We start from the raw sequence: 26,716 nt of genomic DNA, 5'->3' as shown, positions 1-26,716 counted from the left end.
GGTCCCAGAGCAACAACCAACGTTTCCCTGAGAAGCAGGAATTTGGCCTCTAGACTATACTGTAGAGACTTTGCCCGAGTTTCCAGCGTGCTGCCCTGCAGAACTGAGGCTCGAGGCTGCAGCCTCAACTCTTACCTGAACTCCTGGAGTGCTCCCTGCCCTACAGATGTGTGAAACCTCCACAGTTGTGTGAGTCAGTCCCTTAAAGCAACCGCCCGTCCATAACCTATGGTGCCTATGTCTCTAGAGAACACTGACTAATAAAGCAGGCTAAAGTGAAAGTCGCTCAGCTGTGTCTAACTTGTTGCAATCCTGTAGACTGTAGCCCACCAGTCTGTCCCTGGAATTCTTCAAGCAAGAATACTGGAGTGGGTTGCCATTCCCTTCTCTGGGGATGTGGGGGTCTTCCCAGCCCAGGGATCGAACCCGGGTCTCCCGCATAGTGGGCAGATTCTTTATCGTCTGAGCCATCACGGAAGCCCAATGAAGCAGCGAGCATCTTTTAATTGATCGTGGTGTCTCTAGGGAGGCTGCATCTGCTGGTTGCAGATTGCAGGTCCAGCTGGAGAAAACCCGGTCCCTGGGCAGGGAGCCCCTGCGTCCTGCCCCCTGGCACTGGCCACCACCATCCCCAGGTCACCAGCTGTCTTCCCTGCAGCCTCCTCACTCAGGGGCACGGTCTACTCAGACTGCTTCTAGCACTTTCTACCAGATTCTGAGCCCCATTTCTGCCTCTCTGAGGCCAGGTTCCCCGTGCTGTGCTTGTCTTCCGCATTTCCGAGTAATCCTCACAAAGAATCACAGCTGTTCAGAAGCACGCTGCACAATATAAAATTTATTATAGAACTTCAGCAAATATAAATATCCAGGTGCCATTTGGAATGGAGACCACACCGCAGAAAAAGACTGGAATCCAGGGCTGGGTGGGGGAGGGGAGGTGGGAGGCCCCCTGCTGCTTAGCTTTTCACCTGGAAATCTTTGGCCTCCCTTCTGAATGAATGTTAGGAAAACAACCAAAATTTATGGGGGGAAAAAATCGAAAACCCTGCAGCACACAAAAGCAAACCCAAGTGGGCCAATCTCGGCCCGCAGTGCTTGGTGTAAACCCCACGGAGTCTCTAATTCGGGTCCAGCCTGTCACTCTGCCACTTGAAAGAGAAAAGCATTCAGAAATGCGTTTAAATAGGAACACTCACTTGTAAATAACTGAGAAAGAGAGAAAAGGCAACGTATGAGAATTTTCTCTTGCTTCCAACGGGTCTGAAAAGGACAGAAGCACCATGGAGGGGATTTCATTTCCCATTTCCAGAGGCCAGGCTCCCCACCAGGATGGAGACCAGCTCACCCGGCTGGGGTCCCCGGGGTCCCTGTGCAGAAAAACTGCCACTGGGGTGGGACACGGGCCTCGGGACGCTGGGGACGCAGCCCGGAGGGGCTGACCCCGCCTCCAGAAGCGGTGGTCTCCAGGTGGCAGCTGGGCCGGTCCTTAGAAGCAGACCTTCTGCAAGTCTTCCTTATTCCGGGCTGGCCTGCTTTGCCAGAGCTCCGCGGTTCAGGGCGAGCAGGTTGGGGAGCTCTGTCCTGACTCCACGCGTCCTCCCCGCCAAGTGTGTGCCTGTGTGCCAGGGGATGAACACACACACACGTGCCTGCACACACAGGCACACACGTAGTCCAGTCCAAGAGCTCTGCACAGGTTTCTCTTCTTCCTGGGACGCCTGCTGGTGGAGAGACCACGAGGCCAGCGGGGCCTGGAGGCGGCCCCCGTGCCTGCCGGCTCACAGGCTGGACATGGAGCAGGCCTTGCAGCACTGCTGGCCGTAGAAGCTGTGGCTGCACACCCCGCGCTGGGGCACCAGCGCGCACCAGTGGAAGCGGTCCCCGCAGGAGGCGCCTGAAAGCCAGCAGCCCCGTGTCAGCCGCCTCGCGGCCCCCTGCCGCGGGCCGGCCGCCACCCGCGGAAACCCCGGCCAATCAAGGCAAGCCTGCTCTGCAGGGAGGGCCGCTCCGCAGGTCGCACGGACCACATGGGTCGTTTTCACAAGCTTTCTTGGCAGGTTCCTGCAAAGCTGGCGTTTTCTGGTTTTCGTGCTAAACACCCCCCACGGAACCACTCAGCCACCCAAGACAATGGGTCTTCTGTGGACTGGACTCCGGTTCTCGGGTCCCTGATTAAAGCAGCCCACTCACTCTCCTCCAGCCCCATTTTCTCCTCCAGGGACCTAGACAGACAGACAGACAGGTGCTGCAAATCCCCAAGGCACTTTGGGTATGTGTGCATTTACTGAGCAGCCGAGGAGCAGCGGGAGGAGAAGGAGACGACAGAGGATGAGACGGTTGGATGGCATCACTGACTCAGTGGACATGAGTTTGAGTAAACTCTGGGAGTTGGTGATGGAGGCCTGGCGTGCTGCAGTGCATGGGGTCGCAGAGTCGGACACGACTGACCGACTGAACTGAACTGAAGGAAATCCCACGGACAGAGGAGCCTAGCGTGCTGCAGTCCATGGGGTTGCAAAAGAGCGGGACACAAGTTGGCGACTGAACATCAACAATAAATGTATGTGCTGGAATCTCGTTTAACTTGGGGTGCAGAAGGCTGCTTTACTCAGAATGGCCTTCCCTGAATACAGACAGCAGCACTGAAACACAAGAGGCAATCGTGCTCGCTGGAAGCCAAATGGATCTCACAGCTGCCTGTGCCATTTCCGGGGAGGAAGGCGTGAGCAGTGAGCGGTCTGCTCCGTGGGCCCTTTCGTGGGGAAAACTGGTGGAGGTGGAGAGAGAACAGGTGTAGCGGACACAAGACCCTCTAACCCACGGGGACCCCTAGTTGGTCAGCTCTCTTAGCAACCACTCCAGAAAACTGACAGCCCCAGCCAAAAAGGTTAAACCTGGGCGGGGGAGAGGGGGCTCCAACACTCACCTTTCTTCTCTGCGATGGGGCAGAACCGGGTGTTGCAGGCCTGGGAGACTGCGGGTTTCTGCAGCAAGGAGCAGCCTGCCGCTGGCCGGCCCCCCGCCAGGCACTGCACGGACCGTGTCTGCACGCCGCCCCCGCAGCTGGCCGTGCACTGTGGGAGACACGAGCCACTGTCACGCTGGGCCACCTGGCCGTCCAGCCACCCCTTTCTACGGGTCCCCTCCACCCAGGCTCCTCAAGGCGGTCTCTCTCTGTCTCTCGACCGGGGTGGGGGGCTGAACACAGCTGCAGATTTCCCAGGTATGGACACTGTGAAGATGGGCCCAGAAGTCTGAATATTCTTGAATCATCAGGGGTTCGATGGACATACACACAAAGCGGCACACGTCTGGGGATACAGGCTGTGGGTCCATCACGAGACGCTCTCACAAGCCAGCCTTTCTGGTGCCCTTGACTCAGAAAAGCTTGACAAGCCAGCCCCCCACCGCAGAGGTGCGATGACACTCACCCCTCCCGACCCCAAGTTTTGCAGGGACTCCGGATGCCTGGGCATGGCTGCCCCGCCTCAGGAACACTGTGTCCCTACACGGGGCCCCTGCACTCTGAGGCTGAGAGCGCAGCAGAGCCAGGGCAGGGAGAGGCGGCTCAGTCAGACCGGTCCTCACCAGTGGGCTGGGCACATACCCCATAGACCACAGCGGTGGGTCCACCAGAGACCCACTGCCGGCAAGAAACCAGGAGAGATGGGAGCGATTGGAGATGGAGGGACCCAAACCTGCAGCAACGAATCTGCCCAGAAAGAAAGTGGCTCATAGTCTGGACCAAATTCTGACTAGCTCACGGCATGGCTCACACAAGGCTGCGTGTTAAAGAATGCTAAGAATGTTAAGTGGTAGAGGAGCTCCTGTAGAAAGACGGGGTCAGAAAACGATCTGGAGATCCTGGTGCCTGGTGGGTTATGTTAAACAGTCACATTAACGTGTGAGGATAAAGCTCTTCTGATTTGGAGACACACATACAACTCAGGCTGCTGCCAAGATGTGTGGACAGGACCAAGGCCGGGATCCCCCTGGAGCAGCGGCCCGGGGGTGGTCTTCCATGGCAGAAACCGCCCACGGCCAGACACTGAGGACCCGCTGCAGACAGAGCCCGGGGAGGTGGCTTGTAAACCCCTTGGGAGAGGGATGCAGTGATGGGGTAAGTAGAACATCTTGGTCTGCCCCTCGACGGAGGAGAGAAGCTGGAAACAGAGTCCCCAGAGCTCATAAGCTGAAGGAATTGTTCGTTCTTCTTTTTTTCACTCTTTCGGGACAGGATGTCTGGGCTGATGGAGAGAAAACCCAGGGCTTTTTGCTGATGAGCCTGTGGGTTTGGAACCCACCCTGTGAGGCTGAGCCCTGCTCTTCAAAGCCAACATCGGCGAACGCCGTGGGTCGCTCCATTTCGAGGTAGGACACCGGCAGCCCGGGTAGCGCCAGCTGTCTTCCTGGGGCTGCGGTGTCTCTGAGCTTCCCAGCAGAGCCACACTCCTGGCCTGGCGGCCTCTGACTCAGGTCCCAGGCGCTCCCTCAGCTCCCATCCCGGGCTGGGAACTCACTTGGGGACGTGGTTCCTAGTTCTCATCCTTACTTTCTCATCCGTAGTGTTGAACCTCTCTTCCTCTGAGTTGAATTTCTTTCATCATGAGCAGCAGAGGCAGACTGCCACTCCCATTGTATACCACATCTGTTTATACTGAACCCAAGCTGTGGGCACAGAGGTTGATATAACTATATTTACAGAAAACAGTTTTTGCAATTACAATCCACGTTTTAACATGCTGATACTTTTGACCTACTTAAAACAGGAAACGCTTGAAAAGTGATCCAGTCCAAATGTCCTGTGGTCCAGTATTTTAAATGAAGCAATTTCTAATACCATTCGGGGAGGAGTTCGTGTATTTCTAAATGAAAAAGCGACATCAGATTTGAAGATGTGGGTGCTAAGTCACTTCAGTTGTGTTTGACTCTTTGCCACTCCATGGAGCTCAGCCTGCCAGGCTCTTCTGTCCGTGGGATTCTCCAGGCAAGAATACTGGGGTGGGCTGCCATGCTGTCTCTCCAGAGGATCTTCCGCACCCAGGGACTGAACCCGTGTCTCTTGTGTCTCCTGCATTGGCAGCTGGGCTCTTTACCACTAGCACCAAGTGGGAAGCCCCAAGTTTGAAGAGAAGCAGAACCAAAGGCAAAAACACAACGAGGGGGCAGGGTGCAGAATGTGCGGCAAGCAAGAGCAGCCTCCGGCGGGCTTTAAAGATGCTGCTGCTGTACACAGCCTGGCAACCGAGCGCACAGGACCAGCGACCGACAGCAGCCCCGGACGAGGCCGAGGCTCTGCTGGAGGGGACGTCCTCCAGACAAGGACCCGTCGGGGACTCACGGATTCACTTTCCATCTGAAATTCCACATCCAGCAAACACTCCCTGAACACTGAGTATGGAGCATGCGCCCTGGTAGACACTGGGGACTGTGTATATAAAATATGCACGCGGGTACGTGTGCACATATGCCAATATGGGGAACACACCGCAGAAGAGCAGGACACTCGCCACGGAGCGACCGGTCTGGATGGCTGTCTTGTGACTGCATCCGCTTTCAAGCAGCTCACGTCAGCGGGGTCGGCCTTGACCTCTGACGAGGCCGCAGTACGGACCAGGCACGATTTTGGGACAGGAGGCGCGATTCTCCACTCCAGAGTGTGCTTTCTGTTCTTGCTTTCTTTTTAGCACAGGGCGCCTGGGAAGCTCGAGGATGCGGGACGTGCTTCCTGGGAGGGCAGTCACTACCTGGGCAGGGAAGACGGCCCCCTGCAGCTGCTCGGGTCATTCTTGTGGCACCAGGCACGGAGCATGCCTTCTGAGAACTGATTTGGAGAGAGACAAAGACTCCTGAAAGTTCCTTTGAAAGCGACGGGGAGCAGACATCCACCTGTGGTTCCCGAGATCCGCCTCTGGAATCACCGAAGATCCGGCTTGCTGGCCCTGAGAGGTCTTCTGCAATGGGGGTGTCCTGGTGGCCTGGTGCCCAGTGGATCCCATAAACTTGGTAGGACTTCACCTCGGAGGTCCTGGGGCCAGTGTTGCCTGATACGGTTATGAGAGCTGGCCGAGGTGGGAGCGCAGGCGTTCGTGGCCGTGCCGCCAGCATGCTCATCTGCTTCTCTGTTGTCTTGACGTGGACCATTTTTAAAGTCCCTACTGAATTTATTTCAATATTGCTTCTGCTTTGTTTGTTTTTTTTTGCCTCGAGGCATGTGAGATCTTACCTCCAGGGATCGAACCTGCACCTCCTGCACTGGAAGTCCAAATCCCAACCACCAGACAGCCAGGGATGTCCCTTCCTTTGCTTCTTAAAAACTGACCGTCCAGACCTAAGTGCCCAAGAAGACACTGGGCTCTGAGCTGCTCTGTGCTGGCCTCACCCACAGACGGCAACAGGCAGAGAGGGCTGTTAGGAGCCCAAAGCCAGAAGCACGGCCAGGAAGGAGGCTGGGTCAACAGTAGTGAGTGCAGAGTCTTCCCATACAGCCGCAGGGAGCACGGGAGGAAGAGGGAGCCAGGGACAGGGAGATCCCAGGACAGATCCCGCAGCCCCTCTCGGCCTGGGCTGGCCGAGGCCGGGGACCAGGTGGGCCACAGCCATTCTGGCTCAACCCCCATCCTCATTTGCTCAGCTTTGTGCTTGACCCAAACAGACTTACAATCACCTGTTTCTTCCAGATCTCGTATTTCTTCCTCATCCATACTCATCTCTGGGGAGCTCAGCCCAGCTTTCACCCAAACCATTGCATCCTCTTACCCTCCACAGGGTGAAGGTTTAGAGCAACCACGCTGCACCTGTGTGCTCAGTCGTGTCCGACTCTTTGCGACCCCATGGATGGGAGCCCACCAGGCCCCTCTGTCCATGGGATTCTCCAGGCAAGAACACTGGAGTGGGTTGCCATTTCCTTCTCCAGGGGATCATCCCGATCCAGAGATGGAACCCACGAATCCTCTGTCTCCTGCATTGGCAGGCTGGCTCTTCACCACTAGCGCCACCCAGGAAGCCCGAGAACAATCACAAGTGCCCTAAAAGATGGAGTAACCTTCCACCCTGTGGAAGCACCCCCGCAACCCCGACCCCCAGAGACCCAACATCTCATGGGCTCCGGAGGGAAGGGCCTGGAGCTGGCTCCGTGGGCCTACACTCCGGCAGAAACCTTCCGGCCCAAGGCAGCTGGCAACACCAAGGAGGGGCTCCGCCCGCCACCCCTTCATCCCTACCTGAGACCAGGGCGAGGCAAACCAACCGGCCTGCGAGGGTCCTGCAGCAGCGAACGCAGGGCGCTTGGGGCAGGGAAAGCGGGTGCAGGCACGCTGCAGCTCCAGCTGGGGCTGCGGCAGGTGCAGGCACTTCCTGGAGGCCAGCTCACGGTACTTCCCAGACACGTACTTCTCAGCACACTTTAGGAACCTTTTCTGGGTTCCTCTTTCACAGGTAACAGAGCACTGAAAAGAAGACAACCAAGGACGCGTGTGAAAGGCACGTCTCCCCGCGTGGTGGCCATCTCTCTCGCACACTGTTGAGTGGAGAAGCCTCCTGATTACATCAGCCTGAACATTTATAGATGTGTGAACAGTCAATCCATCCTAAAGTAGATCAACCCTGAACACTCATGGGAAGGACTGAAGCTGAAGCTCCAATATTTTGGCCACCTGATTCATACTTTTGAACTGAGGTGTTGGAGAAGACTCTTGAGAGTCTCTTGGACTGCAAGGAGATCAAATCAGTCCATCCTAAAGGAAATCAACCCTGAATGCTCATTGTAAGGACTGATGCTGAAGCTGAAACTCCAATACTTTGGCTACCTGATGCGAAGAACTGATCCATTTGAAAAGACCCTGATGCTGGGAAAGATGGAAGGCAAGAGAAGGGGACAACAGAGAAGGAGATGGCTGGATGGCATCACCAACTCAATGGACATGAGTTTGGGTGAACTCCGGGAGTTGGTGATGGACAGGGAGGCCTGGTGTGCTGGGGGTTCCAAAAAATCGGACACGACTTAGTGACTGAACAACAAACAGTCAGTGAAATTTATGGGACCTCAGCATTTTAAAATGGTGTTAACAGTATCTGCCAAAAAGCCCCCCAAAGATCTTGAGGTCACAGTGGTCTGGTACTAGAGACACAAGTTGGGGCAGGGCAATTAGAAACCATGAAGGGAGTAATTCCGGAGCTATCACTTCACTGGGGAATGAAGATGCTGGGCTGTAACCGATACCAGAATGCACTGCAATCTAACGAACAAGGACGTCAGATAAACCCCAGAGCTCCTCAGATTCACACGCCCAACAGCAGTGTGATGCTGGCCCCTAGCGCAGGGACAGGCGGGGGAGACCCAGGGCTTCCATCTTCCCCGGGAAGCTGAGTGCTGCCCTGGAGAGAGCACAGCAGGGGCATTTGTTCCGACCAGAGGTACTCTGAGCCCGAGCTGCCGCTGCAGCCGCACCCTCTTGTGTGGACAGCGGGGCCCTGGGCCGACCTGTGGCCAGGCAGGGATGCAGCCATGTGATACATGGGGATGACACAGAAGGCCAGGCACAGCCTGCACCCCAGGGCTGGCTTGGAGGTCAGAGGGCAGGTCCCAGGGGCTGGCATCGCTGCCCCAGGCTGGCATGTCTGCAGGTCCCATCCACGGAGGAGGCTGGGTGCTCGAGGCTCTGGCCTCATGCTCAGGCTCAGGCTTGGCTATGGGGCATGCTTGGCGTGTCCTGCTGCCAGAACAGAGCTGGAGGGCTCCTCTCGGGGGCTTGTTGGGGCTAAGCCTGAGAGAAGCTGTGGGGTGTGGTGAGTCTGTGTGTGTGTGCACACCCAAATGTGTTACATATTCAGGACAAGGGATTTCCACCTGGACACCTTCCACACACTGTGTGTGTTAGTCGCTCAGTCATGTCTGACCCTTGGTGATCCCAAGGACTGTAACCCACCAGGCTCGTCTGTCCATGGGATTCTCCAGGCAAGAACACTGGGAGTGGGCAGCCATTCCCTTCCTCAGGGGATCTTCCCAACACAGCAATCAAACCCCACACTGCAGGCGGGTTCTTTACTGCCGTGCCACCCGGGAAGCCCTTACTAGGCAGACCAAGCTGCTTCCTTCCTAAGGACTCAGCCTCTGGAGATGCGCATAGAATCGAATGTCTCCTAATGACTGATGATTCAGTCGTCTAGACACTGACGCCCCGGTCCCAGGTGAGAGAGGATCAGGAGTTCTTCCTTAGCAGCAGCAGCAGGCTTCATGCAGTAGTGATGCTGTTCAGGGGCAAACAAGTGCTGTCGCATTCGGGATAAGTGTCCTGCCTGGCATGCCATCACTTTATAGAGGCTTTCCTCCATCCTGGACTAGAACCACTGGCGGCCTGGGTGGGAATGAGACCCCGAGTTTATCCCTGAGGGCCAGGGATCAGGGGGCCTTCTTTCCCCAGTTGCTATGGAAACCAGCTATGTGGGCTGAGTACACGCATGCATCTCAGGACACGCTGTCTCCTCCTGTGGTCACCCCCCCGCCCCACCACCTAGGCACATCCTGGGAAACGGCTGCAGCTGCTCGGGGTGAGGTGGGTCCCGCAGCCCACAGCAGGCGTGATGAACACTCCCCCCGGCCGGCACCTGTTCACCCACCCATCCACTCCACACTGAGGGAGGGATGATTGTGTGGGTGACCTGGGTGGGGTGCTCCACGGATGTGATACGAAAACCAGAGGACACGCCAAGGAGTGGAGGCCAGGTGTGGGGCTGAATACCAGGGGCAGCGGGGCCGGAGACTTAGAGGAAAGGAGCGGAAGCAGAGGAACCCAGCAAGGAGGGGCGGCCCTGAGGTGGAAGGCGGTCGACCCAGTTCGACCTGGGCCTGGCACACCTACCTGGGGCCAATGCATCTGCCTGGGACTTGGCCCACCCACCTGGGAAGGTGTACCCACCTGGGACCAGGCGGACACGAGCCACTGCAGCTTCTTGTGCTTGTGGCAGCGCCTGAGCAGACAGGCCTCGTGAGTCCTGGGCTTGGGCTCCGCGGTGCAGACGGCGTCCGGCAGCAGCTGCGCCCTGGCCGAGGGGTTGGTGCCCTTACAGGCCACGGACCTCTTCCGCCAGCCCTTCCCACAGGTTCGTGAGCACTGCGCGCGGGAAGAGCGAGTGTCGGCTCCCTCGAGGAGGGGATGGGACCGAGCTGGGGGCTCCAGCCCTGAGCCCGAGGCCGGGGAGACTCCAGTTGCCCCCACACCCCGCACTGCACAGGAGAGACCCCATTCACCACCTCACCCATGCCAACCCTCCCACCCCACTTACCTCTGCCCAGGGCCCGGTGCTCCATGCCGGGGGGCAGCTCTGAGGCTGGCAGGCCTGTCGGCTGGAGGGGACGGGCTGTGGACACAGGCTGGCCGAGACCCGCTCCGATCTGTAGTGCGCGCGCCGCGTGCACTGGACCGCCCGGCTCTGCGTGCCCCCTCCGCACGTGCGGCTGCAGGCGCTCCAGTTCCCCACCGACCAGCTGCGGGGACAGGGGACACCACGCTGAGGGGCGGGGCTGCGTCTCCAGCCGGAGGGGGCTGGTCCGGGACCGGGGCATCAACCAGCATAACTCCCCACCTGCTGCCTGCGTCTGCAGTCCACCTCAGTCCCCCGTGCGGTCTCCCAGGCCCCAGCCCCTTCTAACTTCCTGATTAGTGTTCCTGACATCAGGCCTCCCCTCCCCTGGCTGTCAGCTTCTCTTGAGCTTGTACGTAACTCCCCTCAACGCACTGCGTCTGTTCCCCGCCCCCCCCCAACCTTTTCCTAAAAGGAAAATTTCAAACGTATACAAAAATAAAGGCCCTCCGTGTCCCTGTCCACCCAGTCTCAAAGATTATCAGTTTATGTGCCCGATCCCTATAGCATTTTGAAGCAAATTCTAGACATACTAGTATTTCAATACACATCTCTAAAATATAAGGAGTCTTAGGTTTTTCAGCCTAATTATAATGCCATGTGACATTTGAAAACTTTAACAATCACCCCTTAACATCATTAAATATTCAATGTTCCATTCCCAATTATGTTGTCAAAATTTAATCTGCTTGTTGGAGTCAGAATCCAAATAAAGCTCTTGCTTTGAACTGGTTGATGTATCTTTTTTTTTAGTCTATAGGTTCTCCAAAATTTCGTTTAGTTTTTTCTTTGTTACAGAATGACAGAAAGATGGCTCACCTAACTTCATCTCTACAGCTTTCTTTTTTTTTTTTTTTTGCTACAGGACTTTACAAGCTACATCTCTGTGGTATCACTTAGAAGGCTCTCTGTCCTCTGCCCTTCTTGCAATTAAGTCATTGATCTAAAGACTGTCATATTTGGGGGTTTTGTGTTGTGTCCACAGACGCCGTGAAATAGTACCAGTTCTAGGAAGGCTGCTGCTGCTGCTAAGTCGCTTCAGTCGTGTCCGACTCTGTGCGACCCCAAATTACTGAACAAAACCACCAACATGTGTCCTCATACTTGGCAGCGCTGCAGGGGCACGGGGTGCGCTCGGGCTGTACTGTGAAATGGGGTAGCGCCTGCCGCATCAATAAACAAGAAGGCCATGGCTATCCGTGATTCCGGCCCTCCCACGTGAACTTCCCAGCTGGGCTGACTCCCTACTCGAGGAACTTAAGGCTGTCGCAGTCATCAGCAGTTCCAGCCCTCCAGTGTGAGCCAGAAGGCCCTAAAGGAATTCAAGAGAGAGAAAAATGTCTCCTTTAATATGCAGGGTGCTGGCCCCAGATAGCCGAGAGGCGTATGACAGGAATGACTTCCACGATCCCAGACTCTTGCATCTTCCCATGCATAGAAGAACACTAAATTCCTTAACTTGGTATCTGATTTTCCTTACTTAATGATCTTTGATGTTCAGACTGCCTGCCCTCCTTGTTGCAAACTGGTGAATAGCCTGACTCCCCCTCCCGCCCCCTTGGAGCAGTTTTCTCAGGGTCACTGAGATGCCTTTTCCCGAGCTTGGAATCCTTAACATTCCCGATAAATAACTCTCTACTTTCAGGTTGCGACTGTATTTTTGTAGTCGACAGAAACATGATATGTTTACTTAGCTTTGTTTGTAGAAGCTTTGAGCTAGATTATGCCAAAGTATTTCTCATGAACAGACTCTATTATCTTTCTAAAAATTATTTAAAAACTGTAATGAAAAGTTTTGTTTGTAAGAACTGTTCCGTATCAACTGCAGAAATGCTTCCACTTCTCAGTGTTAACCAGATTGTTGCTGTTGTTTAGTCGCTCGGGTGTGTCCAACTCTTTGTGACCCCATGGACTAGAGCCCACCAGACTCCTCTGTCCATGAGATATTTCAGGCCATAAATCTAGAGTGGGTTGCCATTCCCTTCTCCAGGGGATCTTCCCAACCCAGGGATCAAACCCTCATGAGCTATTGGGAAGCCTGGTCTTTATCATCATGTTAAACCATGTAAATTATGCAAACTCCTTAGGAAACCCGGGCTTGGGGCTGCTGGCTGTGTTGATTCTTCATCTGGAGGCTCTCCATTGGTTTTCTATTTTTTATGTTTCCTCCCACTTCTTACATTTGCCTCTCAACTGCGCAGCCTCATAAACTCTAATTGGTCAACCCCCGGGCTGCGGAGGTGTCTTGGTTGCTCCCAGACTTTTCACATCCCTGTGTTAAGTCCTCAGTCTCCACCATCTTAAGCTGTTCCAGTGGGGTTGGTCCATGCTCTGACCTCCTCTTAGCCGCACACCATTAAGAAATGATCCTGTGCAAACATCGTTCACGTGGCATCTGGAGATGCCAAGTGTTTGCTCTGTTTCACAGGCAGAGCTCCGGGGAAATGTCTTGACTGCAGCTCAAGAAAGAGTCAAAATACACGCCAGCGTCTGTGCTGGTGGCTGAGGGTCCACTGAGCAGAACGAGGCATGTTGGGTGGCCGACAAAGCCACACCGGTCCCGCCGTGGTCTGGTTTTTCAAGTCCGCCAGGAGAGACAGAGCCGGCGGCTGGTATGACTCATGTCAGTCAGGTGTCCCAGGCAGGGCCTGGAGCACTCGGCCACCCAAACACCACGGTGCCGCCCCAGCCAAGGGGTCTCCTGGCAGGACTCACCCTGCAGCTCTCAGTGCTGCCTGGACAAGTGGTGGAGTTTCCAGCAGTTACTCAGCAGTTTGGGCAGGGTTCCCTGGGACCCCCAGCTCCATACGCAGTGTCCCTAATTGTCAACAGTCAGGAGCTGCTTCTCATAAAATGACTTTTGCCTTCCCATTAAAAAAAAATAGCAACATTTTGGTTTTGGTTATTTAGTGTTTCCTCTGAAAACGCAAAAGGGTATTTGAAAATGCAAATTCTCAACAAGGGTATTTGGTTTAGTGCAGTACGTTGTCATGCAGCACTCCCCAGGCAGGCTCAGGGCTGTGACTGCCTTTCAGACTCAGAGGTCGCCCTTGACGGGGACCAGGCCTGTGGCTCACGGCTGAGCCCCACCTATACGGTCAGCTCAGGCCTGTCACAGAGTCAGCATCAGCAACCACTAACTTCATCTTAGAACTGGGTTTTAGTGACTCTTCCTGTTGCCGTCCAAGTGTTCAGATGAAGCACCCGGCCGATCCCATTTTCAGGAGTAACTTCCTGGTTGTCGGTGGAGTGGTCTCTCATAACTCAGTAAGCACATGGGGGTAATGCCCGGGCAGAACCCGGTTCACCGGGTGAGCCTAGAGAAGGCCATGTTCACCACTGGGTTTAGTTCCAGGGACAGGGCGCAGGACAGCATGTGAACACAGGTCCAGTTACAAAGTGTCCCCCACGTTGGTCAGGGCTTTCACCGCTGGTGTCCATCACGGCCTTCAGGAAGGATGCGCTCAGTCACACTGCCCGCTCTGACTCTGTGACATGATCTTTAAAAGCCTCTGTGACTACAAACACGGACATTCACACGCCGCATGCTCAGTGGCCTGGACTGGGACAGGTGCCACTGCGGCCCAGAGGTCACTGTGTGGGTTTTGAAGACAGAAGCGTCTTGTCTTCATAGGAAACTACAGCCACGTCACACGTGCAGGTGATTTGAGGTTTACCACGCTTTTCGTCTACATGAAATTGTCAACTTAAAAAACAATCACAACCTAAAAAGCTGAGAGTTATGTTTTATTTGGTGGGAATTTTTAGGGCTTAAGCCCAGGAGGCAGAATCTCAAGGAACTCTGCGAGAACTCTCCAAGGAGCTGAGGGGAGGAGTAAGGTTACATAGAAGTTTTGCAACAAAGGGCAGGTAGTCTGAACATCAAAAGGATATTGTTGAAGAAAACCAGTGAAGGAATTTAGTGGTTTTCTGTGTATGGGAAGGCGCAAGAGTCTGGGCTCATTAAATTGTTCCTTGCATATACTGTTGGGGCCAGTAACCTGTGTTTTCACATCCTGAGCTCCCCCGGGACTCACTGTGGGGAGTAGCAGCTGTCAGACGGCTGCTAGATCACAGGGATTCTTCTCCTTCCTGAGCGCCCTTAGGACTCACCAGCTCACACTGGAGGGCTGCCATCGCCGATGACTATGACACCCTTGCTTACTGGTATGGTGGGAAATACTCCACTGCTTTAGAGATGACAAGGTGCATCCCACAATAAACAGATGCCAGTTTTCAAAACCTGCCTGAGCCACAGGAAGAGAATGCCTGCGAACACGTTAACTTAAAGAGAGCAGACAGACTGGGAGCTGAAACCTCGGTAGCTGAGATCACAGGACTCAGGGTGATGAAGAGGGAGAGAAGCTGTTCCTGAGCCCATCTGGCAGCTGGCCACGCATGGGCTGTTCGCTGGCCTGGCCCATCTGCTGAGTCGGGAATTACTGGTCTCTGTCAGGGGATGTTTCAACTGTATCAGAGGGTGCCAGCTACGCTCCAGGCCAGTTCCGAGGCAGAAGTCCAGTGCTGAAAGGGCCAATGACCTTGGTAACCGATTGTGCGAGTGAGTGGTATCAGAGGCCAGAGCTGTTAGACACACAGCTTGCACTCTGCACTTGTGCCTTGAGGCCTGGAGCAAGTCCTCCTGAAGTGCAGCAGTAAGTACATTAGAAGTGACAGCAACGTGCCAAACACACACGCACGTCCTCTATTGTGTGTTGGCAAGGATGTACTAGACCCTCCGGCTGTCTACAGGATGCATTCTTCCAGAAGCAATGCGGGGAAAGGCCTCCAGGGTCATCCCAGAACTGAAAGTCCATTACTGACGACTGGATGGCAAGGATGGGGGCCAGACTTCAGGAAACTGGGCACCTGGATCAAGAAGCCAGGCTCTGGGAAGCTGGCAGCTCAACAGTGACTTCATTTTGTTCAGTCTCCAAAGGCAAACTCCTTTGTTCGATGTGAAAGTGAAGGAGAGATTTATAATGAGTCATGCACAGGACTGGATTTTTTCATCATTAAAGGCAGCATTTCTTTGCTGACTCACATGGAGCCAAATTGCAGGACCTCAAAACCTGCCCATAAAGGAGGTTCAGTGGGTGTTAATTTTACGGACTGTGAGAAGCCAAAGATATGGAGATTTTTTATTATTCAGGGGCTGATGTGCTATTTTTACTGAACTTTCCTGTCTCACTCCCCTGTCATCAAATGTTATCTTAAGAAGAATCAATAAGATCTACAGAGCTTCATTTACATGTGGGAGGCATGGGAAATGGAATTATGAGGAACGCACAGGCCAAAGAAACCTACCTCGCTGTTCCAGACAGCCTTGATAATTCCCTGTTTCAGCACAAACCCTTCATCTGGAGGTTTTTTCTCTGCAGATCATGGAGGGTGTGTGTATCCCATTAACTCAAATGAAAAACCCCGGCTCATAAAAGGTAAGAGGGAAATGCTTAGATTCTGAGTGACAGTGAAGGGCTGTTCTTTGCCGGGCTGCCCCCCTTTAGCCAGTTTCCACGGAAACTGGAAGAAAGAGGCTGGGTCTCAGCATTGGGAAGGGCTTCCGAGATGGTCTGCTTTTCCAGTTGCATCTTATGGAGGGGAAGTGGCACCTCAAGAAGCAAAGGGTCATGGAGGGAGTGGATAATGCAAGCAGGATGGAGCTCAGGACTCCCCCAGCGCTGCCCTCTGACTCATCCTTGCTCTGCTGGGAAGAGTGACATCTTCCCATCGTGAGATGTCAACATGGGGAGGGCAGCCACCTGCCGCTCCTCTTCGCCCCATTCAGCACCCAACCATCGAGCCAGTTCTGTGTCACAAACACCTCTGCTATGGAGTAAAAATGAAAAACTGGGGTGGTAACTACACACAGGTAGCCCAGTGAGCAACCTATACCCAATTGCAACTGAAACTGAGTAATGACTTGGTCGGCGGTAACTCCCTCCAATTTCACAGGGTTTGCACCCCAATTCTTGTGCCCCAAGATGACCCCAGGGGCTGAGAGGACCTGTGGCTCAGCCTGGCGCTGAGACAATGTTTCCCAAACCATGGCTGCCTGGCAGGGCTTTCACACACCCACATGCACCTGGTCTCTCCTCTGCTCTGCAGGAATCACAAATCTGCAGTTGAGAGTCAGAAATCTGAATTTTTGCAAAGCCCTCCTTCCCAGGAGGGCTCTGTAAAAGCCCTTGAGATGACCAAGAGACAGGACGCCTGCTCATCAGGGCAGTCCAGGGCTCTGGCTCCTGCGGGTGGTAACTGCCCTTGCTCCCAGTTGTATTAAAGTGGTCCTGATGCTATTTTTAATGATTATGAGAACTCAGAGGTGCCAATAAAACATCAGGGGCAAAGCCTGGTGAGTGGGTTCCTCTCCAGAAAGCCATCGACCCTCACTCCCCATCACAGGAAATCAGAAAAGCCCACCCAGGCAACCCCATTGCCTGGCAGCTCCCATGCCCTGGCCACCCCAGCTTTAAGCATCATCCCCGGCTGTAAACACTTCTCTGGAGCTGGCAGCTGGCCCCAGACTCAGCGACCGAGCCTCTGGGAGGCTTGCATGTCAGGCAGGCTTGGGCTCCTTCTGGAAGAAAGACTTCCCAGAACCAAAGTGGTGGAGGAACTTGCTTGGAACATAGCTGCTCCTCCTGTGCGGCCCTTCCAGCCTCAAAATGAAGCGCTCAGAGAAGTGAAGGCAGACACATCCAGTGCTGACACTCTTCTGATCCTCCCAGACAACCCAGCCTGACAGCTGGGGAGACACGGTTCCGACCCGAGAAGGTCCCAAGGAGCAAGGTCTTTGGAAGTGCATGTTTCTCTTAGGCATTGTCCACTTTAAAGTGTGCAATGTGCAAAGTGAGGACTAGAGTCCGGGAGACAGCACCTCAGTGGCTCTGAGAAATCACTCCAGAGAGTTGGGGATTGGTGGGGGACAGGAAGGTCAGGACACATGTGATTTTGGTGAAGCGGGAGTTCATGCAATTCAGCACATATCTTTCCAGAATGTTTCAGCTAATCTCATGAAGCTTTTGCTAATCACGAGAATCAGTTGTCACCATGAAGGATTTTATTTCTTTTCTAGATATGGGGAGATACAAAAATTGGGCTCATAAAACCAGCTCCTGAAAACAGCTAACAGTCTGAAGACCTGCGTCCAGTGTTGCCCTGAGCACAGAGGGCCTCATCTCTGCTCTTCAACCTGAACTCCTTGCGGCTTCCCCGGTGGCTCAGATGGTATGCCTGCAATGAGGGAGACCTGGGTTCCATCCCTGGGTTGGGGAGATCCCCTGGAGCAGGGAATGGCAACCCACCCCAGTGTTCTTGCCTGGAGAATTCCATGGACAGAGGAGCCTGGCAGTTACAGCCCATGGGGTCACCAAGAATGGGACAAGACTGAGTGAGTAACTCACCGAACTTCTTTCCAGGGGTGTTGAAGTTCAGTAGCTGTAGCAGTACATGATTTAATCCTTGTAGAGATACTCAACATTCAGAAAACTAAGATCATGGCATCCGGTCCCATCACTTCATGACAAATAGATGGGGAAACAGTGGGAACAGTGAAAGGCTTTATTTTCTTGGGCTCCAAAATCACTGCAGATGGTGACCGCAGCCATGAAATTAAAAGATGTTTACTCCTTGGAAGGAAAGTTATGACCAACCTAGACAGCATATTAAAAAGCAGAGACATTACTTTGCAAACAAAGGTCCATCTAGTCAAGGCTATGGTTTTTCCAGTAGTCATGTATCAATGTGAGAGTTGGACTATAAAGAAAGCTGAGCGCTGAAGAATTAATGTTTTTGAACTGTGGTGATGGACCAGTCCATCCTAAAGGAAATCAGTCCTGAATATTCAGGACTGATGTTGAAGCTGAAACTCCAATACTTTGGCGACCTGATGTGAAGAAGTGACTCATCTGAAAAGACCCTGATGCTGGGAAAGATTGAGGGCAGGAGGAGAAGGGGACAACAGAGGATGAGATGGTTGGATGGCATCACTGACTCAACAGACATGAGTTTGAGTAAACTCTGGGAGTTGGTGATGGACAGGGAAGCCTGGCTGCTGCAGTCCATGGGGTCGCAAAGGGTCAGACACGACTGAGCAACTGAACTGAACTGAACTGAGAGATAACGTGGCAAGTGCCAGTCTGCATCTGATGGGATGGAAGCTCGTGACCACAGCTGTATTCACAGCTGGGGACACCATTTAGGTTACAAATATTCTACCACTCCGCCCCCTCAGTAGACAGTTGGTTTTTTACTGGACAAGACCAATATAACTTCTGACATGAGACTCCAGCATCATCTCCCAAGAGAACACAACAGTGGGCGCCTCCTCCATCAGCGTCTGTTCCTGGGGATGCTCGCCATCGGTTCTGTTCTTCTCTGAACATGTGACGCCCTCTGGATGGGCGCCTCCCTCTCACTGATGCATTTCCAACCTTGGGAGCAGCTCCCCGCTCTGCTCTGAACTGACCTGTCAGATTTTTGGACGTCTTTTCTGTCTTGGCAAAACAGCAGGGCTGCTGCCTACACCGTGCTGAGCGCCGGGTGGGGTGAAGGGCCAGCCGTGCCCCAGGCTGTCAGCATCCTTCCCTGACACCCAGTGACGCCTGGCCGCACAGGAACCAGTGGAGCCTGCCCTCAGGGCTGCCTCTGCCAGCTGAACTTGGAATCGGAATTATGTAATATAATGAGGCTTGGTGTCGCTGGATGAAACATGAGCTTGGAAAAGGAGAAGGCTGTTTCTATGAACACTGAGTTGAATCTTTGGAATGACTCAGTCATTAAATGGAACTGCTCTCAGCTTAGGTGTGGCTCAGAGAAAAATAAAGTCTGGAGAAAACATGAAAGATTTAAGATGATTTTGCACCCGGGTGAATGGGACAGGTTTCAAGTTTTTTCCTTCAAGAAACTTAAACAGAACATCACAGGTGTGGGCATAGTTTATGCAAATAATCAACTTAGATCCTTAATAGGCAGATTCCTCCCCAAATAAGCTTTGGTTATAATTGAAGGAGTTAGCAAATGGATGAACATTTTTGTATTTTAAGTGAAAAGACAGATTCAAGGCATGTGTGTATCTATGTATTTTTAAAGGAGTTTCCCTTAATTTACCATTTTCATCAGTGGACCAAGTGAGGGTCACTCTCATCCTCTGTCTGATGAGAACCCTGACTCCCCCGTAAGCATCTCACCTGTAGAGACCTCTGCACCTCCATCGCATGGCACTCCCACCTGGTGAGCCAGCATTCCCCACTGCCCCACTGTGCCCCCTGCCCTGCGTGCCCATTCCAGGGGGTGGAACCCCTCCTGGTTTCTGTCCTCTAGCTCTTCCCATGGCTCCCCCAGTCACAGATTCTATTTCCCGATTCCCCAGCTAAGCTGCCCCTTCCTGAGTGTGTGCGCGTGTGTGCTAAGTTGCTTCAGTCATGTCCGACTCTTTGTGACACCAGGGACTGTAGCCAGCCAGGCTCCTCTGTCCACGGGATTCTCCAGGCAAGAATACTGGCATGGGTTGCCATGTCCTCCCTCCAGGGAATCTTCCTGACCCAGGGATCCAACCCACATCTCTTACATCTCCTGCATGGGCAGGTGGGTTCTTCCCCACTAACACCACATGGGAAGCCCCTCTGAGCAAATCCAGGTGGATGGTGGCTCATTCTATGTGTCAACTTGACTGGGTCATGGTACCCAGATATTTGCTCAAATATTAGTCCCGGTGTTTCTGAGGAGGGTTTTTTTTTTTTTTTTTTGAAGATGAGGTTAGCATTTAACTTAGGAGGTTCTAAATGAAGTAATCTTCCCTCATAACGAGGGTGGGCCTCACTCAATCAGCTGAAGTCCTTAATAGAAAAATACTGCGGTTCCCCAGAAGAAAATATTCTACCAGCAGACAACCTTTGAACTTGAACCATGGCACTGACCCTTCCCTGGGTCTCCAGGTTTTGGACCTGCCAGCCTCCACAATTACATGGGTCGATTTCTTAAAGTCTCTCCACACACACACACACACACACACACACACACACACACACAGAGGCACACTGGGCTCCTTGCCTTCCTCCTCAGATACTTACGATTTGGTAAAGTACTAGGTGCAGAGTACTAAGCCTCATCCTGGTGCAGGGTAACTCCTCCACTCCATCCTCCCCCTTCCCTCTCCTCCTCCTCCTCAGCCCTCACCTGGCGGGTGAGGCCATCCACATGCAGCCCAGCTGGCTCTATAAATGCAGCCTCTCTGTCTGTCTACTCAACATACAAGCAAAGAAGGAAAGCCAGGTTTCCTTACTGCATCAATTGTATTTCATATGTACTTTTTGACAGTCAATCATGAGCTGATAAGGACATAACTAGTAAATATTAATTTTTTAAAGTGAAAAAGTCCTACAAACATGTGCCCATTTCTTGCATTACTTCTAAGTGATTTTCTAATTATGGGTAACGATCATGTGCTCAAGAGAGCATGCTGCTGAAAGTATGTAATTCTCCACTCAGGAAAGAATTGTTGAGAAACTTTAGAACTAAGTTCTAAAAATGGTGCTGGGGGAAGAATGTGGGAATATGGAAAACAATGGTGGCTTAACATATTTACTTCTGCAGAAAGGAAACATGGAAACTATCTCAACTATACTCAGCTGAATGAGAGGACAGGAAAGGCCCTGGGCAGATTTTCCCATCTGTCCAGGTGTTTCTCACCTGAGCACAGAGCAGACATAGATGGTTGTTGGTGAAGGAACATGGTCCACACTGTGAAGGGTTAGGTCCACCTCGAAACCAGTGCAATACTGTAAAGCAAGTATCCTCCAAAAAAATTAAAAAGACCCTGGAAAAGAACCTGATGCTAGGAAAGAAGAAAGGTAAAAGGAGAAGAAAGGAAAGCAGTCCTGAATATTCCCTGGAAGGACTGAGGCTGAAGCTGAAACTCCAATACTTTGGCCACCTGATGCGAAGAACTGACTCATTTCAAAATACTCTGATGCTGGGAGAGACTGAAGGTGGGAGGAGAAGGGGCTGACAGAGGATGAGATGATTGGATGGCATCACTGGCTCAATGGACATGAATTTTAGTAAGCCCTGGGAGTTGGTGATGGACAAGGAGGCCTGGCGTGCTGCAGTCCATGGGGTCGCAGGGTCAGACATGACTTAGGGACCAAACAACAACAACAACAGAGAAAAAAAGAAGTAAAAACAGTCTGTCTTTCAAAAAGAAAAGGGAATGAGATACTTGAGAACCCCTAAGAGACGCTGCGAAAGCTTTTTGAGTTGTGGGAATAAGAAGACTCTTGCAGTTTCTTGACCTGCTTTCAGGCAACAGCTTATTAAGGAACATTCCCGAAGGACAAAGGCTCCTTCTCCTACCATGTCCAGAGAAAATGGCATTACGCTGTCCACAGCACTTACACATTTTGATAGCAGGTGAGGAAATGATACGATTTATGGACAATCCAGTTGTATGAACAAGAGCTTACATGTTATGTAGATCTGTGGATTCCACATGGGATTTCCTTGTTGATTTAGAGAAACTTTCCTTTTCTGAAGATATGCCATTTCCCTAATTGAGAAACGATGAGGGAACATTTACCCAAATCGCTGAGTGGCGTGTGTGTAAAAACACCCTTTAACTCACTCTAAGAGACACTCACAAGCCCGCGACAGAAGGCCTGAACCCGTAAGGGTTCAGATTCTCTCAACTACTTGGATTATGCTTGGAGAAAGAAACGGCAACCCACTCCAGCATTCTTGCCTGGAGAATCCCTCGGACAGAGGAGCCTGGTGGGCTACAGTCCACAGGGTCGCAAAGAATCAGACACAACTGAAGCGACTTAGCACACACACATGGATTATGCTGCTGCAATAACATGAAGGCTTTTTTTCCCTGAAAAAGGCTGACATACAATAGAGATGACATTTTCTATTCAGACACTCTTTTTCTGAAAAGAAAAAAAAAGCTTTCATCTAGCCCAGGAGTTGGCAAGCATTCCCTAAAGGGCCAGAGAGCAGACAGTAGGTATTTTAGGCCGGTGACTACACGAGTGCAAGTCTTCCATCTCGCTGTGGCAGGGAGAAAGCAGCCAGAGGCAGGGTGCAAGAGAACGGGCAGGCAGTGTCCCAACAAAACTTTATTTGCAGAATCAGGAGATGGGCTGCACGTGGCCCTGGGGCCACATTGTGCCAGCCCCAGACTTATCCGTTCCACTTAGGAAGGCGAGGACCGAACACAGCTGCAGACACCAGGAAGCGCTGGGTATTTGTACAACTGGGATGGCTCTATAAGTTCAGTGTGTCAGGGTTTAGACCCAGCCTGAGTGCAACCAAAGCAGATTACTGGGAGGAGGGGGTGGGCACACTGCCTCATCATGGGGGACAGATGTCAACAACACAATAGCGACAACAAGAACAGCCAGCCGCATACAATATATCTTGAAGTTCCAACAAAAAAGAGTTGCAAATAAGAGAATCAAACCCAAAGCATATGGCTTCAGTACACGGGGGCAGGGGGAAGATCGTGGGCTCCTTGAAGGGACAGCCAGGCTGGGCTCTGAGAACCCGGACAGCTGAGAGCTCCTGACTGTCCTGTGGTCCTGCGAACTGGGGGCTGGTCCTCATTCCGGCTCCTGGAGGACACGGGTGAGCTTGGGAAGGCCCCACAGCGGTGTGGGCCAGGGTTTGAGCCCTATCCAGGGTCCAGCCTGCAGGTGAGGCACTCCCTGGCTCCCTTTCTATGCTTACATGTTGCCCACTTTGTGCCCTGTGCTCTTCCAAATGCTTGGGTGGATTAATCCACTCACACACCCATCCGTCTAACAACCCCAGGGAGGTGTCATCAGAATTCTCATTTTACAGATGAGGAAACCAAGGCCCGGAGACAGTGGAGCCTGGACGCAGCCCCTCAAGCTCTGGATAGTCAAGGTCACACAGCCGGGAAGCAGCAGGGCCAGAGGGAACGGGGAGAGCTGCGCTCTCAGCCGCCCTGAGTTCTGCGCCTCAGTGAGTCCAGGCCTCTGCAAGGTGGGCCTTTTAGCTGGGGAATCGAATGAGGCCATTATTCAGTGTGGCTTAGCTCTAAACCAGCCCAGGATAAATGCATATATCTGGGGGAGGGGCATTAATCTTGAGTGGGTAGTGAAAATTTTTATGTGTATTGCTTTCACATATGTGTAAGTGTGGAATTCACTATTCAAGGTAAACGCTGTGTATTTCTGCTTTATGGACCATCACCATACAGAGCACTTTTTTCAAAAGTCCATAATGAGTCAGTGCTGAATCAGTGCTGCGGTTCCTCCAGTAGTCATGTACAGATGTGAGAGCTGGACCCTAAAGAAGGCTGAGTGCCAAAGAATTGATGTTTTCGAAATGTGGTGCCAGAGAAGACTCTTGAGAGCCCACTGGACAATGAGCAGATCAAACCAGTCGATCCTAGTGGAAGTCAACCCTGAATATTCCCTGGAGGGACTGCTGCTGAAGCTGAAGCTCCAATCCTTTGGTCACCTGATGAGAAGAGTCGACTTACTGGCAAAGTCCCTGATGTTGTGGAAGATTGAGGGCATGAGGAGAAGCGGGTGACAGAGGATGAGATGGTTGGATGGCATCACTGACTCAGTGGACACGAGTGTGAGCAAGCTCTGGGAGTCGGTGATGGACAGGGAGGCCTGGCGTGCTGCAGTCCACGGGGCAGCAGAGTCAGGCAAGACTGAGGGACTGAGCAACAACGATAACACAAAATACTCAGTTAGGTCCGTGCTCTTCCCAAACAGTTTTCTCCTCAGTCACTACTACATCCAGATTTTCTGTAACATCTGAAATATCTCTTTCTGCCTCTCAGGAAAACCTGTTTAGTGATGTCCTAGGGGAAAGCCTATGCAACTAAAAGGAATTTAAACATTTCAAAACTGGCTTAGGTTCAGTTTTCTTTCTTTTAAAATGGATGACCTTCCCAGAGGAGAAGGCTTAATTCATTTCTCAAGGTGCAAAATGTGATTTAAGCCATGGAAGATTCACTAGGAACTTCGCGGAGACTCACTTTCTTCGGATCCCTGTTTTCCTTGGAAGGAACGTCAGTTTCTTGTTCTAATACAGAAGTTGAACTGTCCGCACTGTGGCTTCTTCCGTTTATGAGGAGGATTTTAAAAATGATGGCATCACTCCTACAGTTTCAAGCTTTTCTGGTATTTTTGCTGTAGGGTTTGTTGGATCTTCACTCCCAGATAAATACTTTGCAATGATCTTCTGCAGATATACGAGTTGGTTTCCTGAGAATGCTTTCCGGGTGGCCTTGTCCAGCACATCTGGGTGGTTAGAGCCTGACCACAGCCATTCAGTTCCCAGGGATTCTGCCCTTGGCCAGGACGAGGGCCCGGGTGGGTCAGGGCCAAGGCGGATCAGTCACTTAGGGCCATCATCAGAGGGTTTTATGTACCAGGGCTGCTAAGAATGGATATAAATATAATGGGTTTTATGAGAGAAACCAAAGAAGCAGATCGAAGTCATATCGTACACAGAGCAAATCTGCAATCAAAGTGACGTCGTAGATGAAATCAATGTCAGTATCCTGCTCAGAGTTTCAGTCACACTCTTTGCTGGAAGGTAGTAAGAGACAGTAAGGACATCATGGTCACAGGGTCACACAACCTAAGTCCACGATGGAGCCACAGAGCTTCCTGAGTGGCGGGGGTGCTTGCTGTTTAGTTTCTAAGTTGTGTCTGACTCTTTGTGGATTGTAGGCCGCCGGGTTCCTCTGTCCTGGAATCTCCAGGCAGGAATACTGGAGTGGGTTGCCATTTCCTTCTCCAGGGGGTCTTCCCGAAAGAGGGATTGAACCTGCGTCTCCTGCTTGGCAGGCAGATTCTTTACCACTGAGCCACACTACTACACAAAACTGGTAATCTCAACTCCTTCCTTAAAAAAAATTTATGAAAGCAGTGATGACAGCTGACTGACACCTGGGAATATGAAGCATAAGCCTACATAGAGGTTTGGGGCAAAGAATTTAACAGTAAAGGACAGAAATGATAGCAGACACACGAATATTTACTGTGGTTTCCACAAAATGATGGCAGGCTCTGACTTTTTACAGTGATTTCAAGGAATCTCCAAGTTTGATGTGTTAAGCTGTCAAACAGCTTCCAGACTGAGGTCCAGGTGTGAAGGCACCCCATGCCAAGATGAGTCTTCTGACCACGGGAAGCTTTTAGGCTGAGTGCCCGCCAAGGACATGTGGGTAACATTTGATACGGGGGTCTTCTTTCTCCATAGGGCAGGAACCGTTTCATTCTCCGCGGGAAACAGACTTCTCACTGCAGTACTTTGAGGAGATTAATCGGATCCAGGAAATGAACACATAAGAGTATGTAGAACAATATTTATGTAACCTCCTGGCTCCTGTCCCCAGGAAACTACCTTCTTAAGTTGCATTCATCCTTCTTCAAGACACTGAAGATCACTTATTTCTTATTTTCTTACCAAGTCTTAGGTACTCATTGGTTGAACTGCATCCCATCAGCTGGGTTTCATGTATTTGTAAACACTGAAAGGTTGTAACACTTTAAGCAATATTTAGGTAAGTAACAGTGCTGGTTATTTAGTTACTAAGTAATTATTTTGTTAAATGCTGTTTTATTCCTCGGAATCACTTTCCTAATCTAAAGCTTCATATGAAACATTGCAAAACTTATCAGAGGATCCATGTAGTAAATGTTATATTCATCCACTGTTGTTTAGTCGATGCGTTGTGTCCGACTCTTTTGTGACCCCATGAACTGTAGCCCACCAGGCTCCTCTGTCCACATGATTTCCCAGGCAAGCATGCTGGAGTGGGTTGCCCTTCCTTCTCCAGGGGATCTTCCCAACCTAGGAACTAAATCCATGTCTTCTGCATCGGCAGGAGGATTCTTTACCACTGAGCCACCAGGGAAGCCCCTCTATTCGTCTGCTGCTCTTAAAAATGTTGATGCTCAAAGACCAAAGCAGTGTGAAAGGCAAGGGTTCATATCATCCTGGTACCACATTTAGGGCTATTTGCTGTATTACAGTTGCCATGCTTGATCGGCCTGTGCTGCAAAAGAGCCTAATGATTCAATGGTACCTACATTATCTATACAGACAAAAGAAGACCCTCTATTTTAGATTTAAAAGCTTTCTCACATGCTCAATATTCTTACAACAGGTTGAGGCAGAGAGAAGCCCCACATGTAAAGACTTCATTCTCTAACTCGGCTGGTTTAAATGACTCAAATTGGGATAGCAGCCAAGCAGTGTAGCATTTATGATAATTTATTCCAAAGTATACATGCAGAACATGAAAACGATGTCTGGGCAGTTTAGACGGTACGATGATGTCTTTCTTTAACTGCCCGTATGA

The 26,716-nt window shown here is 51.9% G+C and overlaps 1 protein-coding gene across 1 annotated transcript in view; it reads right to left on the bottom strand.

Annotated features, from left to right (window-relative positions):
* Window positions 1–807: 807 nt before the first annotated feature.
* ADAMTS16 (ADAM metallopeptidase with thrombospondin type 1 motif 16) overlaps window positions 808–26,716 on the bottom strand; it is a 190,711-nt gene continuing 164,802 nt past the window's right edge. The window contains exons 19-23 of the mRNA XM_040262379.1: window positions 10,285–10,486; window positions 9,918–10,112; window positions 7,224–7,448; window positions 2,927–3,074; window positions 808–1,894 (exon numbers count right to left, since the gene is read on the bottom strand). Of these exons, the coding sequence (XP_040118313.1) occupies window positions 1,779–1,894; window positions 2,927–3,074; window positions 7,224–7,448; window positions 9,918–10,112; window positions 10,285–10,486 (886 nt within the window). The 3' untranslated portion in view covers window positions 808–1,778. The remainder of the gene's footprint in view (window positions 1,895–2,926; window positions 3,075–7,223; window positions 7,449–9,917; window positions 10,113–10,284; window positions 10,487–26,716) is intronic.

This window comes from Oryx dammah, unplaced genomic scaffold (assembly GCF_014754425.2).
Source record: "Oryx dammah isolate SB20612 unplaced genomic scaffold, SCBI_Odam_1.1 HiC_scaffold_20, whole genome shotgun sequence".
Taxonomy (NCBI): domain Eukaryota; kingdom Metazoa; phylum Chordata; class Mammalia; order Artiodactyla; family Bovidae; genus Oryx; species Oryx dammah.
This window is presented reverse-complemented; position numbering and strand designations above follow the sequence as displayed.